At 39.1% G+C, this 15,142-nt stretch overlaps 1 protein-coding gene across 5 annotated transcripts in view; it reads left to right on the forward strand.

Annotated features, from left to right (window-relative positions):
- The window catches only part of nalcn (sodium leak channel, non-selective), a 126,960-nt gene that overhangs the window by 43,487 nt on the left and 68,331 nt on the right, over positions 1 to 15,142 (forward strand). For all 5 annotated transcript variants that reach the window (XM_036139063.1, XM_036139062.1, XM_036139061.1 and 2 more), the window contains 2 exons: positions 6,388 to 6,519; positions 11,222 to 11,389. In XM_036139063.1, the coding sequence (XP_035994956.1) occupies positions 6,388 to 6,519; positions 11,222 to 11,389 (300 nt within the window). The remainder of the gene's footprint in view (positions 1 to 6,387; positions 6,520 to 11,221; positions 11,390 to 15,142) is intronic.

The following is a 15,142-nucleotide window of genomic DNA, read 5'->3' on the forward strand; positions in this document are numbered from 1 at the left end:
CAATGCACTTTCTTAAGAAGCATGTAACTGTTTAAAATTATCTTATGATTAAAAATCTATTCCTCATTGTGTTTCCATCACAGACTTTGTCTCAACGATATGTTGCATCTTAAACCAGTGCTGTTTAGTTATGTCTTGTTTTTTCATAATAGGATTTTTTTTAAGAATCACTCACACATGGGTGTTGCAATACATTCAGCTCACATGATAAGACAACATTGGGTCACTGAGTACAAGAAATGATGATGAGATTCCAGCAATGTTCTGAGGAAAATTAGAAATCTGTATTCTTTTATTTTTACAAATAGAGTATAGGTTTCACAAATCACGAACATTGTTTTAAATGAATCTGTAATCAGTGTAGACTAACCCAACCCAGACTCGATGCACCCAAATTGCAAGCCTTTTGCTTCTCTAATCATTAGGAATTCCTAATGCCAAAAGCACATCTACATTTTTTGTTCAACTCAGCATTGATTAAACGTTCCTGAAATAGATTCAAGCTTACCATCAGCTAACAGTTAGACAGCTGCAGTATTTGCACAGTACAGTGTACGTTGTCTGTCACCCTTTCGTCTTTTACCTTGTTGCCAATGCTCCCACACAATTGGCTTTAAAGGGTGACTCACCCCCAAATTGACAATTTTTTTTTGCTAATGAACTGTTAACATCAATGTTTTCTAGTGCCATCTTCAAGTTCAGTCATTGTTTGGAGAAATTACTGTATATACTGTATATCAAAAGATATTGTGACATCACCCAGAAAAACTGACGTCAGTAGCTCTGCCACTGGGGTATGTAATAGTGGCTCTGTCTCGATTCCTCTGAGTTGAGTTGGAATAATGACCTTTGCGATATTTCTATCGATATATTTAGTTGTGGTGTCCTGGAACTTCGAGATGTGTCCCTGGTCCAACACACCTGAATCAAGTGGCGGAATTAGCTCCTCAGTTTGCAGTCATACATACAAAATTTCCAGGACACCGGCCCTCGAGGACTGGGGTTTGACACCCCTGCTTTAAGGCATCCATGAGTCTGCCCACTGCTTATCCCCACACTTAGCAATGTCTCTTGGAACCGCCCACTTTGGTGGCATTTTTCAAAATTTGTCTGGTGGCGGAGTTATGCCTTTACATTGAGATGAGTTACCCTTGAAATTGGTGAGAGCTTTCTCCATGCTTTTGTAACCCAGTCTTTATTAGCAGAATCTATCAAAGCACAGGAGCAATTCAACCACCCCTTTTACTACTTATAAACATGATTCACGTAGAATTAAAAAACAATAGGTTGTTAAGTTTGAAGAAATCACCTTCATATCCTGGGCCCATAAATGATATTGATACCATCTTCAATAACAATATTTTGTGATAAATAAAAAAAACTAAAAAAAGTTACTACACAGTGTGGGCTCCAATAAGGCTGGACGATATGGAAAGAAAGCATATCGATAAAATAGAAATCATATTGATTGATATTGATACTTATCAAAAAATTCAAAACATATATTTTAAGTGGCTATTTTTGCTGTTGCTTAATGTCCTATTTTTTAGATAACTCACAAACAGTGAATTCAAAATGAACCCCTTATTGAACCAGCTTTTTACCAAAACTGCAAGTGTATTAAAAAAAATAAACATACTCTCTGAGGATGTAATGACTGTAGTATTAACCTACATGATACACTAGATTACAAAAGGATGGAAAACTGTTCTTCTATTGAACTTTTCGTTGAGCCTTTTCTGTCGCACCACACGTCTATCCACCAATTATATGTTGTTATTGAATTATCATCCGGTCTTAGGCTCGACACATACTTGGCACTGGGAGAATTTAGTGCACGTCAACTTAGGACGTGATGGGGCTAGAAACAACATTTAAACAGATCTTGTTATTGTTTTCTGTCTGGCACTTACCTTCCACTCTTGCAGGTACAGGAGCTTTACTGACCTTTTTAAATTGTTCTCAAACATCACAATGTCACTTTTTTTGTAGTGCTAGCACAGCAAGCTGCAGGGATTCTGACATCCTTCAGGATTTCCGATTTGTCAGCCTTAGAGGTAAAACACTTTTACCTTTTACCATGTCTCAGGATATACCCATCAGGTCACCAAAGTTACATACCTTCAGTAGCAGCACACGGTTGATTCTCAGCCATGATTGATCAGGTGACCCTCCACAAGAGGAGGCAGGGTGAGTGTCCTTAGCTCTGATGTGCAAGGCTGTGTACTATCCTAAAGCCGGGCATACACTGTACGAGTTTTTTTTGCAAAGGCCTATTACTTAGCCTTTGCATTAATCATGGTGTGTATTCCACCTGCAATATTTGTGCATAGTGAATCCTTAAAAAAGTCTGCATCGATGTAATAAAATTGCCATGGAGAATAAACCTGTTCTGCATTGGATGGACCAAAACAGAGTTTGACATCTTGGCCATGAAGGGAATGGAAGTGCCATCTGAAGAATTTGGTGAAATAGTGTGCTTTGCTGTTAGAATGATGTAGAGAGTCTTATCTAGTGAAGTGCACAACATATTTAGCTTGGATGGGGAAAAAAGAGAAAACTGCTGCAAAGATCAAAAGGTTATTCTCTGTAGAGCTTGAAAGGGAGACTGTATATCTACATGAAAGATGTGATAAATGCCCACTGCTTTCCAGTGAGCGCAACAGCTTGTCTTTTTCCAGAGCATGCGGGTAAGGTGACAAGCTAGAGAAAACAAAGCATTTCATACACAGAGGCATAGACATTCTGTTCTCTGTCAGCCCCCCTCTCATGCTCATACTCACTCACACGCTCTCTCTCTCTCCCACACATGGGCACACTCACATCTTTATTGAGGTAAAATACCTCATCGGGTTGAGCTAATGGTTGGAAGAAATGTTAAAAAGCTTTGTTACGTCCCTTCTCGGGCAGGAAACCTGACCTCTGGGTGTGCACAATGGGTTTGTATCTCTAGACAAAAAACAGCCATCCACACACCGTTAGTCTGCAAACAAACAGTAAGCAATTGTATTTTTTGTATATCTTGCTTTTTTATGGCCATTGATGGACAAATGGCAAACCAAGTTTAGTCCATGCTTCATCCATACTCAAATATTATTTTTATATATATCTGATAGGGACAAAGCAAAAAGTATTGTTACAATATGCCTGTTCAAATTCTCAGTTATCCGGGTCATCGCAACAGAAAACATGCTTAAATTGGAGGACTTTCACTCAGCTCTTTCTGAAAACGTTTCAACACCTATCCAGGAGTCTTTGTTAATTCTGGTGGGTCGCACTTGAGCAACCTGCAGTTGGTGCGCTGCTGTCTTTAAGGACATGGAGGCCCATCTTCCTTGGCGCATTCTAAGTCGGATGCAAATCAATGACCCACCTGCCAATGTCCTGGGTTGTTAGAAGCTATTGCTTGGTGTAAGTGGAGTACTTGGTCCCCTGAATCATTATACTGCTGATGTAATCTCTTTGGAATGTGTCGGAGGACCGAGCTGTAAACACTGAGGAGTTTGAAGCGCAATCCTCCCCTTCTGTTTAGTGATAGCTTTTCTCTTTTGACCAATATGGGTTCTTTCACCCCTCTTTGAAACTGTTCTGTCTGTCCAAAATCTGGACATCATTGTTGTCAAAAGAGTACCCTTTGTTCTTGAGGTGGAGGTGGACTTCTGAATTTTGCCCCGAGGTGCTGGCCCTCTTGTGCTGTGCCATGCGTTTATGGAGCTGTTGTTTAGGTTCTCTGATGTAGGAGTCTGAGCAATCCTTGCTGTATTGGACCGCATACACAACACGCACAGCTCTGGTTTGGATGTTCTGTCTTTGGGATGAACCAGTTTTTGTCTGAAAGTGTTATTATGTTTGAAATTTACTGGTATGTTGTGTTTGGAGAAAATGGTTCTTGATGTTGGCTGGTTTGACAAAGGCCTTTGTCAAATCAGTCAGCAAAGCTGGCAGAAGAAACAACACAGCGTCGAACACAGAGGAGAAAGCAGTGAGACGCAAAAACATTGTTATCCCATATGTGTCAGTAATTTCTAAGAAACTCAGGAAAATGTTCTCCAAACCTCATTTATTTGAATTATGATGATTTTCTGCTTGCCGCAAATAGAAACACAACATTTAAGATTGGAATGTCACAGAACAATAAAACAAAAAAAAAACTATATAAAAATATGGACTTAATGAAAAGTATGTTTAATATTTTTTAAAGGTTGTTATTTCCAAAAGGTACTTTCCATCTGACAAACAACCCTCATCTGATAATGTATTCTAATATATTGAATATGACTGAAACTATATTCATGTGTAGAATTAGAGATGGCTGTGATTGTGCTTTCCTGGGGAGAATTTCGTCGTTCCTATAATTTTGCAAACACCTAATCTGTGCTAAAATTTTCTTCCTGCTCTTGTCTTTCTTTCCATGTTAGACTTTTTTTTCCGTCTAACGTGGACATCTTTTTTTAGAATGAGTGATTCAACCCACTCACAGGCTGTTCATTTTGCCCTATTTGCACAACTTGAAGATTCAGACCACATCTGTCACATTCGTTCTTAAAAAACATATTTGTCCATTGGAGATTTCATTATGTTTCCATTGTTTGATGCCATACGATGACATCAAAGGTGTTGAGGTCTGCTGGCATTTCCAAAGTCAAAGGAATGTATTCATTGCCTCCTTTCTTCTTTTAAGCTGTCTGTATATGAACTGATTCTGCTTTTGGGATCTTGATTCTCAAAATGAATAGAGAAACAGTCCTAATTGCTTTGAAATTCATGTTATTTAGCTGCTCAACTTCTACATGTTTACATATAGTTTCACTAATTTGGCCGACACATCCAGTAAAGGACCACTGCTACCACTTTTATACTGTTCTTCAATCCTATGTATTTCAAGGTTTGTTGTTTTTCTTGTAATGTCGTTTTTTTTTTTTACAGTGCCTACAAAAGTATTTACACCTTTACATCTCTAATCAATATTCTGAACATATTAGCATTAGCATTATTATTAGCATTATTAGCATTTTTCTAGTCATACCAATTACTAAAAAAACATTCACAACCCCATTCCCCAGGCTTACTCAAAAATATTCACATATCCATAAACTGATACGCAGATCAGTAGACAACTTGGGGTGAAGTGCCTTGAAAATTTAACGCTGGAATAACAGCGTCATCTTTCCCATTGCAAGTTCTCTTCCCATCTCTTTGAGCCATAGTTGCCCAAGGTGGTAGAATCTTTTGAGAGGACAACTATTAGTCGTGCAATCAGCAAATGTAACAAATATGAAAAAGTAAAAAGCTATTGTTAAAAGAAAGCAATAACAAATAATGTTTGCAGCATGCCAGAAGCCATGTAGGTGAACCAGCGAACATGTGGAAGACTGTGCCCTGGTCAGATGAATATAAAAGATGTATGTGTGGTGGAAAATTACATTTCACATCATCCCTATAGTGGAAACATGGTAGTCAGTGGTCACACCATTGCAATGTTGGAATGCTTCGTTTCAACAGCAGGTTGAAGTTGATATAGAGATTAATGGAGCTAAATACAAGGCAATCCTGGAAGAAAACATATTAGAGGCTATCAGACACTTAAGACTGAGGTGGAGCGTCGCCTTGAAGGAAGAAATCAGCCCAAACATTCAGCCAAAGCCTAAAGGGGACGTTTTCTTTATTGCTGTTGTTTTCTTTCCACTGCACAGTTATGTACCACATAAAAACCCCATAAAATACATTGCAGTTTGTAGTTGTAACATGACAAAAAGTAAACATTTTAAGGTACTTTTGCAAGGCACCATGTGTGATTGTGCTGTGCAGTGTAGTTCGGATAATATTAATGTTCAGGTTTTGGGTGATTTATTTGGAACCAAATCATATATACAAAAAAATCTGATCATGTGGAGAAAAGCTAATGCACATGGTCAAACTTGAGTGATTTTAAATACAAGCTTGATTTTTGTCTTGGACGTATTATGCTTGCTATTTACCTCTGTGGGGTAGTGGTTTAAGTCTTTAGTTCGTGGGACCCGGGTTTAACTCCTGGTTTCTTCAAGAAGGACATCTGGTATAAAAACTCTGCCGCGTCTGTGTGCAACTTGTAATGACTTGCTGTGGTGACCCCCTGGAGAATGGAGCAGCCAAAAAGACTTTGTCTCTCTGAACTAATATTGTGGACATTGCCAAAAAGTCAATAAAAACAAACATTTAGAATCAGCACACATGCAGTAAATGTTTAACTAATTTTAGGCAGTTATTTTACTTATATCAGCTGAATATCAGGATAATTTTGCATCATATGCCTCCACTATATGTATATTGGCTTGTTGAGACAGATAAATAAAAACCTTTTCACACAATGATTGCATGTTGCAGCTGAGTACTGCTTTCTTTTCACAGCAAATGATGAGGTCCTCCTTGTTCCATATGTTCATCCTCAGTATGGTCGCTGTGGATGTCATTGTTGCCGCTAGCAACTATTATAAAGGCGAGAATCACCGGAGACATTATGATGAGTTCTACTTGGCAGAGGTAAGTACTTGTTAATTACATTTCAAAATGTTCAACCTTAATTTCTTAAAGCTATTTTATAACAAGGAATTCAAACTGTTTCTGGCCAAATGACCGAAGTTTTATTTTATAATATTTTATATTATTATTATATCTTTAATTATGTATTTATGAGATTATTTATTATGAAAAAATCAACACATTGTGTTTTGAATCATATTCTATAGCCCTATTCACATGGGATTAGTTTTACCTAAGGACCTCATGTAATAAATTAATTATTGTCCAACAGCAGCTTTTTATCAGGCACATTCGCGCAGGATAACCAAAGCCTGAGATTTGCTGAAATTCATGGACATTTCTGATGCTTATTGCAGAAATGTGAGCGGCTGTGCAATTGAAGCAGTGCAGCCAACACTCCGCTTATCAGCGTGTCTGACTTTTTCTAAAGTTGCCAGTAGATATCGAGAGTCTTGGTTTTTGGGTTGTTTTTTTAATGTGCAGTCGCTGATTTGGGCTGATTTTAGGCTTGTTTTTTTCTCCAATGGTCTATCGTGCTGTGCAACAACAGCTAGACCTCGCGCTGTTGTTGTATTTTACAGACAGCGAGAGCCGTCTGTACCCATACGTAATACGTATTCGCCACCCCAATTTCACAAACAAGAAAACTTGTGGTGGGTAGAAATTCAACACTAAATGCAAGCCTTTATTTAGTGTAAGTGTGTGGCGGGTTGCTTACTGGGCTTGTTTACCAATAGGGTTTTGCTAGCCCTGGACCCAGGGTTTTCTAAACACTCTATTGCAACCTCTATTCTTTGCCAAACGCAAATAAAAATGCACCCAGAAATAAAATAAAAAAACTACCTATTCAAGTATTGGATCCCGCCCATTTCTGTCCAAACCACAGAGATGCCCATTCCCGTTGGATTAGTACTGTCTGAAGGCCTTGGAGTTCCATAAAATATAGTAGGTAATTTGCAGGAGAATTTTTACTTCACAAACTACTGACTTGGTAAAACTTTAATAGGGCAAATAGGGCTTTTAAAGCAATTTTTTAATCATCTATACATTACTTGGATTTCGTTTAAACTCTGTGGCCACTTTCCTGTTATTTCTGAAATCATGATGTTGTCAACTGTAATTACGTTTTTTTGAGGGTTTTTACGTGTCCTGTCTGGCAATGTAGCACTAAGAATAACTTTTTTAATGTTGAAGAGAACCCAACAGATTTGCTTTCACAAGTGGATAATTACTGCATTTTTCATAGTCCTCTGTTTGATATGTATGCAAAAAAATGTCATTGGATATTATTTTGGGATTATTTCAAATTCAATGGACAGAGAAACAGAAAGGAAAAAGAGAAAGAAAGGGAGAGAAAAAGATGAGGCAAACCGTTAAAGGAGAGAAAAGGTGACAAAAGTAGAGCAGAGGAAAAGAGAGTAGACCATAATGTCCTTGAAGTCTGCTCCAACACCTGCAGAAAGAGAGATAGAAAAAGAAAACATATAATTAATGTGAATGGACAAAATCAATCCAGAAACACCAAATAATTGATGCTTAAAAATGGATCAAGAATCTATTCTGATCTTCACGTTTTCCATTAGGCATTCCTATTGAATTTCATTAAATTAAACAGGGCAATTTAAAAATCCTGCGTCATTGCTCGACAGTGTTTTTCACATTTCAATATATGGAAACATGAAAAAAATCTACAGGCACAGGCATAAATATTAGTAGAACTTATCTATTAAATCAGGGGTTCTCAACCTTTTGCAAGCTGGGCCCCCCCAAAGCTGGTTCGTTGCAGTTGGGGCCCCAGTGCCCCCCGCCCAGATCCCCCATCCCCCCGCCCCGCTCTACCTTGCATAGATAGATAGATAGATAGATAGCCCTAGGCTATTATTTTTAGGCCCACATTATTATTATTACCATCATCAGTAGCGGTAGGTAGGCCTATTATCATTTCTAGGCTATTGTTATAATTGGCAGTAGCACCAGACTTCTAATGTGAGCTTGCAGGCATTATTATTATTATTATTATTATTATGAGTAGTATAGGCCTATCACCATTACTAGGCTATTGCTATATAATTGTGAGGTTACATGCTTTTTTTGTTGTTGTTATTAATATTATTATTATTATTATCATCATCATCAGTAGGCCTATCATCATTACTAGGCTATTGCTATAATTGGCAGTAGCACCAGACTTCTAATGTGAGCTTGCAGGCATTATTATTATTATTACTATTATTATTATTATTATTATTATTATTATTATTATGAGTAGTATATGCCTATCATTATTACAAGGCTATTGCTATATAATTATGAGGTTACATGCTTTATTGTTGTTGTTATTATTATTATCATCATTATTATTATCATCAGTTGGCCTATTATCATTACTAGTCTAACTCTTGGACTGAACGTATTTTTTGCCAGATGCATTCAAATAGTCACCAGAGTAAAGAAATGTATATTATATGTGAATTATGTGCGCCGTTTGGAAGTAATTTTGATAAAACTTGCTGTATAAGCGAAAGAGCACGAACGTTCTGCATTCGGGTTGTTCCGGAATGCGACGTCACAAACAGAACTAGTACCGTGCATCAGCCTGCAAATACTACGTCTTTTGCTACCGATTTGTTCAATTTTATTAATAACTCTTACTCTACGTACAAAAAAATAAATTAAAAAAATGTCTGATACATCTTCAAACTCCCCCTCAAGCATCGGCGACTCAGATAAGAAATTAATATACGAAGAAACGGAGTTTGAACAAGGTGAACCTGAGGAGACTATATCCAACACTGCCCCATAGAGCCCATGCTCCATTGTAAGTACCCCTCACAATCCTCGCTCGTTAAGTGTGAATTGCATAAAACACTTGTCACTGCCAGCAATCCAGTCCTTTTGCGTTTCTTTTACGAATTTATCCCATTTCCTTCGGACCTTTTAATCATTCGGTCAAGTATGTAGCGCTACTTTCTGGCCGGCACTAGACCGCGGTGAAGTTGGCTTGACATTGGACATTCAAGCTCCGCGGAGTCAGCGGAGCGTCTTGAGAAACAAAAATCAAATCAGATTTATTGACGGACCCACCGCGTTTGGGAGAAGGGAGCAGCTGAGACACGCTAGCCGAAATCGGAGTCCTTCAACCGGATCAACCGTGAGCTAGATCCCGCTGACTCCGCGGAGGTTGAATGTCCAATGTCAAGCTAACTTCACCGCGGTCTGCACTACAGCTGCTAACTACGGCGATTTTTTTTAATATACATACATGTACAATGTATGCAAACCCTCTGGCATGAGTCTGTGAAAAGGATTAATAGGACAAAAACACCGAAATAATCCTTAGTGAACAATATTTGTTTAAACCTACCGGGCGGCTCGTCCTCTTTGCTGAAGCGCTGTGTGTCTGCTGTGTGTCCGCTTTCTGATGTTAAACAAACATGTCTGAACGTCCATCCATCCATTTTCTGACCCGCTTAATCCCTCATGGGGTCGCGGGGGTTGCTGGTGTCTATGTCCCGATATAAAATAATTCTTAGCCGTCCAGTGGGTTCATGGTTCCATGCTCTCTCATGTGTATTGCCTGCCGTGTTTATAAGGCAGCTAAGCTACTAGCTATGTCGCCGTACAAGCCTTGGCCAGCATTTCACAGACTCCCTCCGTCCCTTCAGGCTTTTGCTGTATAAATCTGGCAATATGATACCATCAACCATCAACTTACTCTTAAAACGATCTTGTGATACGTTATCTAAAGAAGAAAAATACGCCGAGAACTCGTCAGCTTCCTTCCAGTCCGGCGCGCATGCGCGAAAAACCCGGATGAAAACCGCTTATCACCTGCATTTGCGCTCACTATCAACAAAACAATCAAATTTGTTCAAAACTTTTTTTTTTAAATCAGTCCAAACACATTTTAATTTTTATTCAGGAGTTATGTATATACAAAACTTTAACTTTTTATGAAAGTAGTTTAGTGATAAAAAAAAGTGCAAATTTTTTTCTTCCAGTTTTTTTCCACTCCCATCCTGTAGCCTACTCGCGCCCCCCCGGGAGGGTGTCGGCGCCCCCCCGGGGGGGCGCGCCCCACCGGTTGAGAACCACTGTATTAAATGATCAATTCCACCAAGCTATTTGTTTAAAATCTTGTATTTAATTAAGAGTAAAAGTTCCTTTGCTGGATTTTTTTGTTGCTATTTGTAAACAAACTTGGATTTTGTGTACTAAATTGATATTTGGTTGTTTTTCATTCAGTGGTCCACCCACCTCCATTTTTAAGCTTACACTGCACAATGCCACATCATGGTCCAAGGAAAGGGCTGACAATTAGTGAAAAAGCAGCCAAGTCTAATGAAAATCTTTTACACGTCTGCAGAAGGTTTTATAGAACTGTTTATCAAATCCTTCAAACAAAAGTCTACAGAATTTGGGACGAGTTTAAATGTTTTGCACAGACCAGTTTATGCCTGTAGATATTGAGTCATTTTGAGTATTATGGCAACATATCAGAACATTTTGTTGTGCTGAATGTAAATTTTTCTGTATTTGCTGGTCACTTTGGTCAATTTAGCTAAAATTAGATCACACAGAAGGAAAAAAAAATCAAGTTGTAATATAAATCACCAAAAAAAGTACTTAAAAATACAGTGTAATTCAGAATTTATTATGATGCCTGGCTTAATTTCGTCTTTCCTCCTTCCTTTCTTGGCAGGTTGCTTTTACTGTGCTGTTCGACCTTGAAGCTCTGCTGAAAATTTGGTGTCTCGGCTTCACTGGCTACATCAGCTCCTCCTTACATAAGTTTGAATCTCTCCTGGTGGTCGGCACCACGTTGCACATCTACCCTGATCTGTATCATTCTCAGTTCACCTACTTTCAGGTACAGGCCCTCAAATAAATGTACAGACATTGAAATGTGTTCGCAAAAATGCACTGCTGCAAAAATGACCATTGGCTGTATTCATAATGCAACTTTTACTCTTGAAAAGGAATGGTATTTTTCATTTCTCACATCTATAGTTGGTTGAGTCACACAAAGAAGGAACATCATAGTCATGTATTAGATCAAAGGCATCGCTGTCTGACTGATCCAAAACTCTGAACCTACTTCCTAGTAAGATAAAGTTCTTTCTCCCCATACAGGTTGTGTAATTTTTTGCTTTTTTGTCACCCTTAAATATTTCAGATTAGACTCCAAAGTAATGTAAATATCAGGTAAAGATGACCTGAGTAATAACCAAGATCAGACTTTAAATGAGGATTTTCCTGTCTGGAAAAAAACAAATAACTATTAAATCACAAATTACTTGTGATTTGATCTTAGCATAGAGCGCGGTTCCAAAGCCATTGGTAAAGTTTAGGGACCCCAGTAAACTACAGTGAAAACCATTGTCCACAAATGGGGAAAAGACCAGTAGTGAACCTTCCCAGTAATGGTCAGCCTACCTATAGTATTCCAAAAGCGCTTTGATGATTCTTAAGTATATTTAAAAAAATGTTACGGCGATACAAGGCAGCAGCTGTCTGCCTTTCCCTGCTGCTGGCCTGCATTGGGAGATTATACAAACGTCTTTCTGTATAAAGACTCATAGCTCTCGGGAGGAGCAGTGAGGTGCTTTCGCAGAGTTGCCCTGCTGAAAGGAGCTCAAGCTCGGTCAAGCCTAATGCTCCATCCGCAGACAGACCAGCCCTCAGCCTGGTAGTAAGCATGCGATCAAACCAATTAAAATAATATCACAGCGGTTAAAAATCTTTTAAGCTATTAACCTGTTCTCCTCACTTCTGCCCTGGCTGAGGCAAAATAGCTAATATAAAGCTTCAAATGTTAACTACATGTCTGAAATCCCCTGAGCGAGGCAGCGGTTTGGGAGCGCTCTACAGAGGCTCGAACTGGGGAAAGGTTTGAAGCACGCTCCGCTCCCCTTGGACAGCCGGAAATTAAGCTCGAAAGTCAAACGTATAAAAATAATTCCACTGCGGTTAAAAATCCTTTGTAACGCGTTATACTCGTCCCTGCCATGGTTGAGGCAAAAGATCTCAAACTTTAGCTCTGCGGATGAAAACCAGAGCCGGAGCCGGAGAGAGCAGCGGTGTGGTGTGACATTTGTGAGCTCAGACCCCGGGAAACCCTGGAAGCTCCCTCAGCTGAGAGGCCTGACGTTTGCAAGCTAAACGGCTCCGCCTCTCCGCTTCTGTCTCTCACAACACACAGTTACAAAGCAGAAAACAGAGGAGAGGACCTCTGCCTTACTATATTAGATGTGTGATCCAGATACTTATCCAGGTGGATTACTCCTTAACAATATCCAAGAAACTCATATAGAGCTATAGAAACTTTATTTGTATTTTTTCTTTCATTTATAATTATTAATTTTTTGTGATTTACCATTTCTCACAAAGTAATGTTGCAAACAGGGAGTGGGGCGGGGGAGCAGAGAGTAAAGCAACGCCCAGGAGGCTTTTCCCTCTTCCAGGCTATTCTAGGCCGGTCGAATCACTAAACCGGATGAACATGATCCGAGTGGGGAGGAGCCATGTTGGGCGGGTGAAAATGGGCGTCTATTAATGCATTTCTAGCAATGCAATGATGTGAGCACATTCATGACATACAAATTCAGGGCAAACTGAACCTAAGGTTTTACGGATGACTTATCTTTTTTTATTTTCAGTCCATTGGAGAGGTTGTCAGACAATCATGTGGGAACACAGAGACAATTAACCATGTACTTCTAAGTTCATTTGGAGAGATCAGTTTATCGAGAGTACATAGTTTGGATTTTGGGAATAAGGTGCTGTACCAGGAGAGAACCTACACTTGCATTGGGAGATTATACAAACGCCATCCAGAAAGGCTCCAGGCCTGGATTTGAACCCAGGACCTTGTTACTGCGCAGCGACTGTGCTACCTTATTTTAAATTCCCAACAGAAATGGATGAACTGAACCGCTCAACCCAGTAAAATCACCATTAACCCATCACCTCTCTCCCCCGTCCATGACTATGTGCACATCCAGAGATGTTTGTATTGCAAGAAAGCTTTCTGTTCCTTCATATCAGTTTTAGCAATCACACTCAGTCCTCTGCTTCTGACTAATTAGTGGAGTTTTAAGAGCAGCCATGAACTTACTGCTCTCTCAGTGGAAAACCTTTCTCTCCAACTTCTCTGCTGATATCTTTCCAAGTATAAGTTTGAACGAATGACATTTAGTCACAAGTAATTAACCTAAAGGGTCCTTGGTGAAATCGACTGTGCCCTGGCAATAGGAAGCAAAACCAGGCCCAGCAATCCTAGTCTGGTGTTTCTTTCATTTCATTCCAGTTGTATCCAACTGAGGGGCATTTCAGTGCTAAAGGTTAGACTTATTACATCCCAGAGCAAAATGTCACAGACTCTCGTGCCCCTGCTTACAGTTTTGACTCACAGTTTTCATCACCCCACTGAACCCACAAAAAACTTTCTTTTTCATTATGAAAGATTTTAGTTGCAACCCAATTCGGCATTGGGATGATGATGTAAGCTCAAAATGAATTGTTTGTGTCACATCGACATTGTGACACACTGACCTGTCCTGATTTGTGTCAGACATTTCTTTGTCTGGCAAAAAGCAATAGCCGAAGCATACACAGAAAACACAGCAGGAAGGTTGTCCTCTGATTATTTTCTTCGGTTAGTCATATAGGTATCATACTCAAAATATACTTACGTTAAATTAAAATAAGATTTAGACCACCAGGGATGGTGTACAGGATAGGCTCTTTTAATTTGCAATTCGTTCATTCACAATTATTCAGTGACAATTGAAGCAGTTATTTCTTCTGGATTCTTTATATTTCTTCATAATGCTTATAAGGAAATGGGAAGGAATAAAAAGAGATTTTCTAAAAATCCACCAGATTTTAGTCATACTTTATACATTTTGAGATTCCAATGACAGTGATGTAAAATGGCCTCGATAGATATTGATGTTTCCCCAAAAACCTTTTTGCAGAGATTTAATGGATCACTCTTAGGGGATAAATATCTGTGGCTCTCCTCTACCTGTATGATGCCCCAACATCTTCCTCACTCCCTTGTGCTTTTTTTACCCCTATAGGCAAGAAGTCAGGTGAAAGCTAAATCATTTTTATAACTTTACCTCTTAAATTTGTAGCTCAAAACAGTTATATCTGTCCCCCGCCTGGTATGATGAAGTATTAGAAAGTAAAAGATGAAAGCCAGAAATACAATCGAAGGTAGCCGAGGGTGATGGCCTTATTTTTGGAACTCAGGCCACATTAACCAATGGTCACCCATGACAAAAGTCTTCAGCTTCATTTTAAGTTCATAAAATAAAGATTGATATGGTGCTTTATTAATTAAGGAGGTGAAGGTCAGACAGGCTGTCTGAGTGCTGTAGTTTGGAGACTTAACAAGCTGCACCCTGGAATGATTTAAATATACTCTGTTGTGAGCCCAGTCTGCCTTTAGTTCACCCCAGTGGGGAAAACCGAAAACTGAATTTTAAAAACTGGGAGAGATGATACGCTATCTATGCCTGCTCTGACCAGCATTGTTACGCTCGTAAGCACAGGCTTCAGCGCTCACGCTTCTCTCGACAGCTGTCAAAAATACTTTATATCAGCAAGCCATGCG

Source organism: Fundulus heteroclitus, chromosome 7, assembly GCF_011125445.2.
Source record: "Fundulus heteroclitus isolate FHET01 chromosome 7, MU-UCD_Fhet_4.1, whole genome shotgun sequence".
NCBI classification, from domain to species: Eukaryota; Metazoa; Chordata; class Actinopteri; order Cyprinodontiformes; family Fundulidae; genus Fundulus; species Fundulus heteroclitus.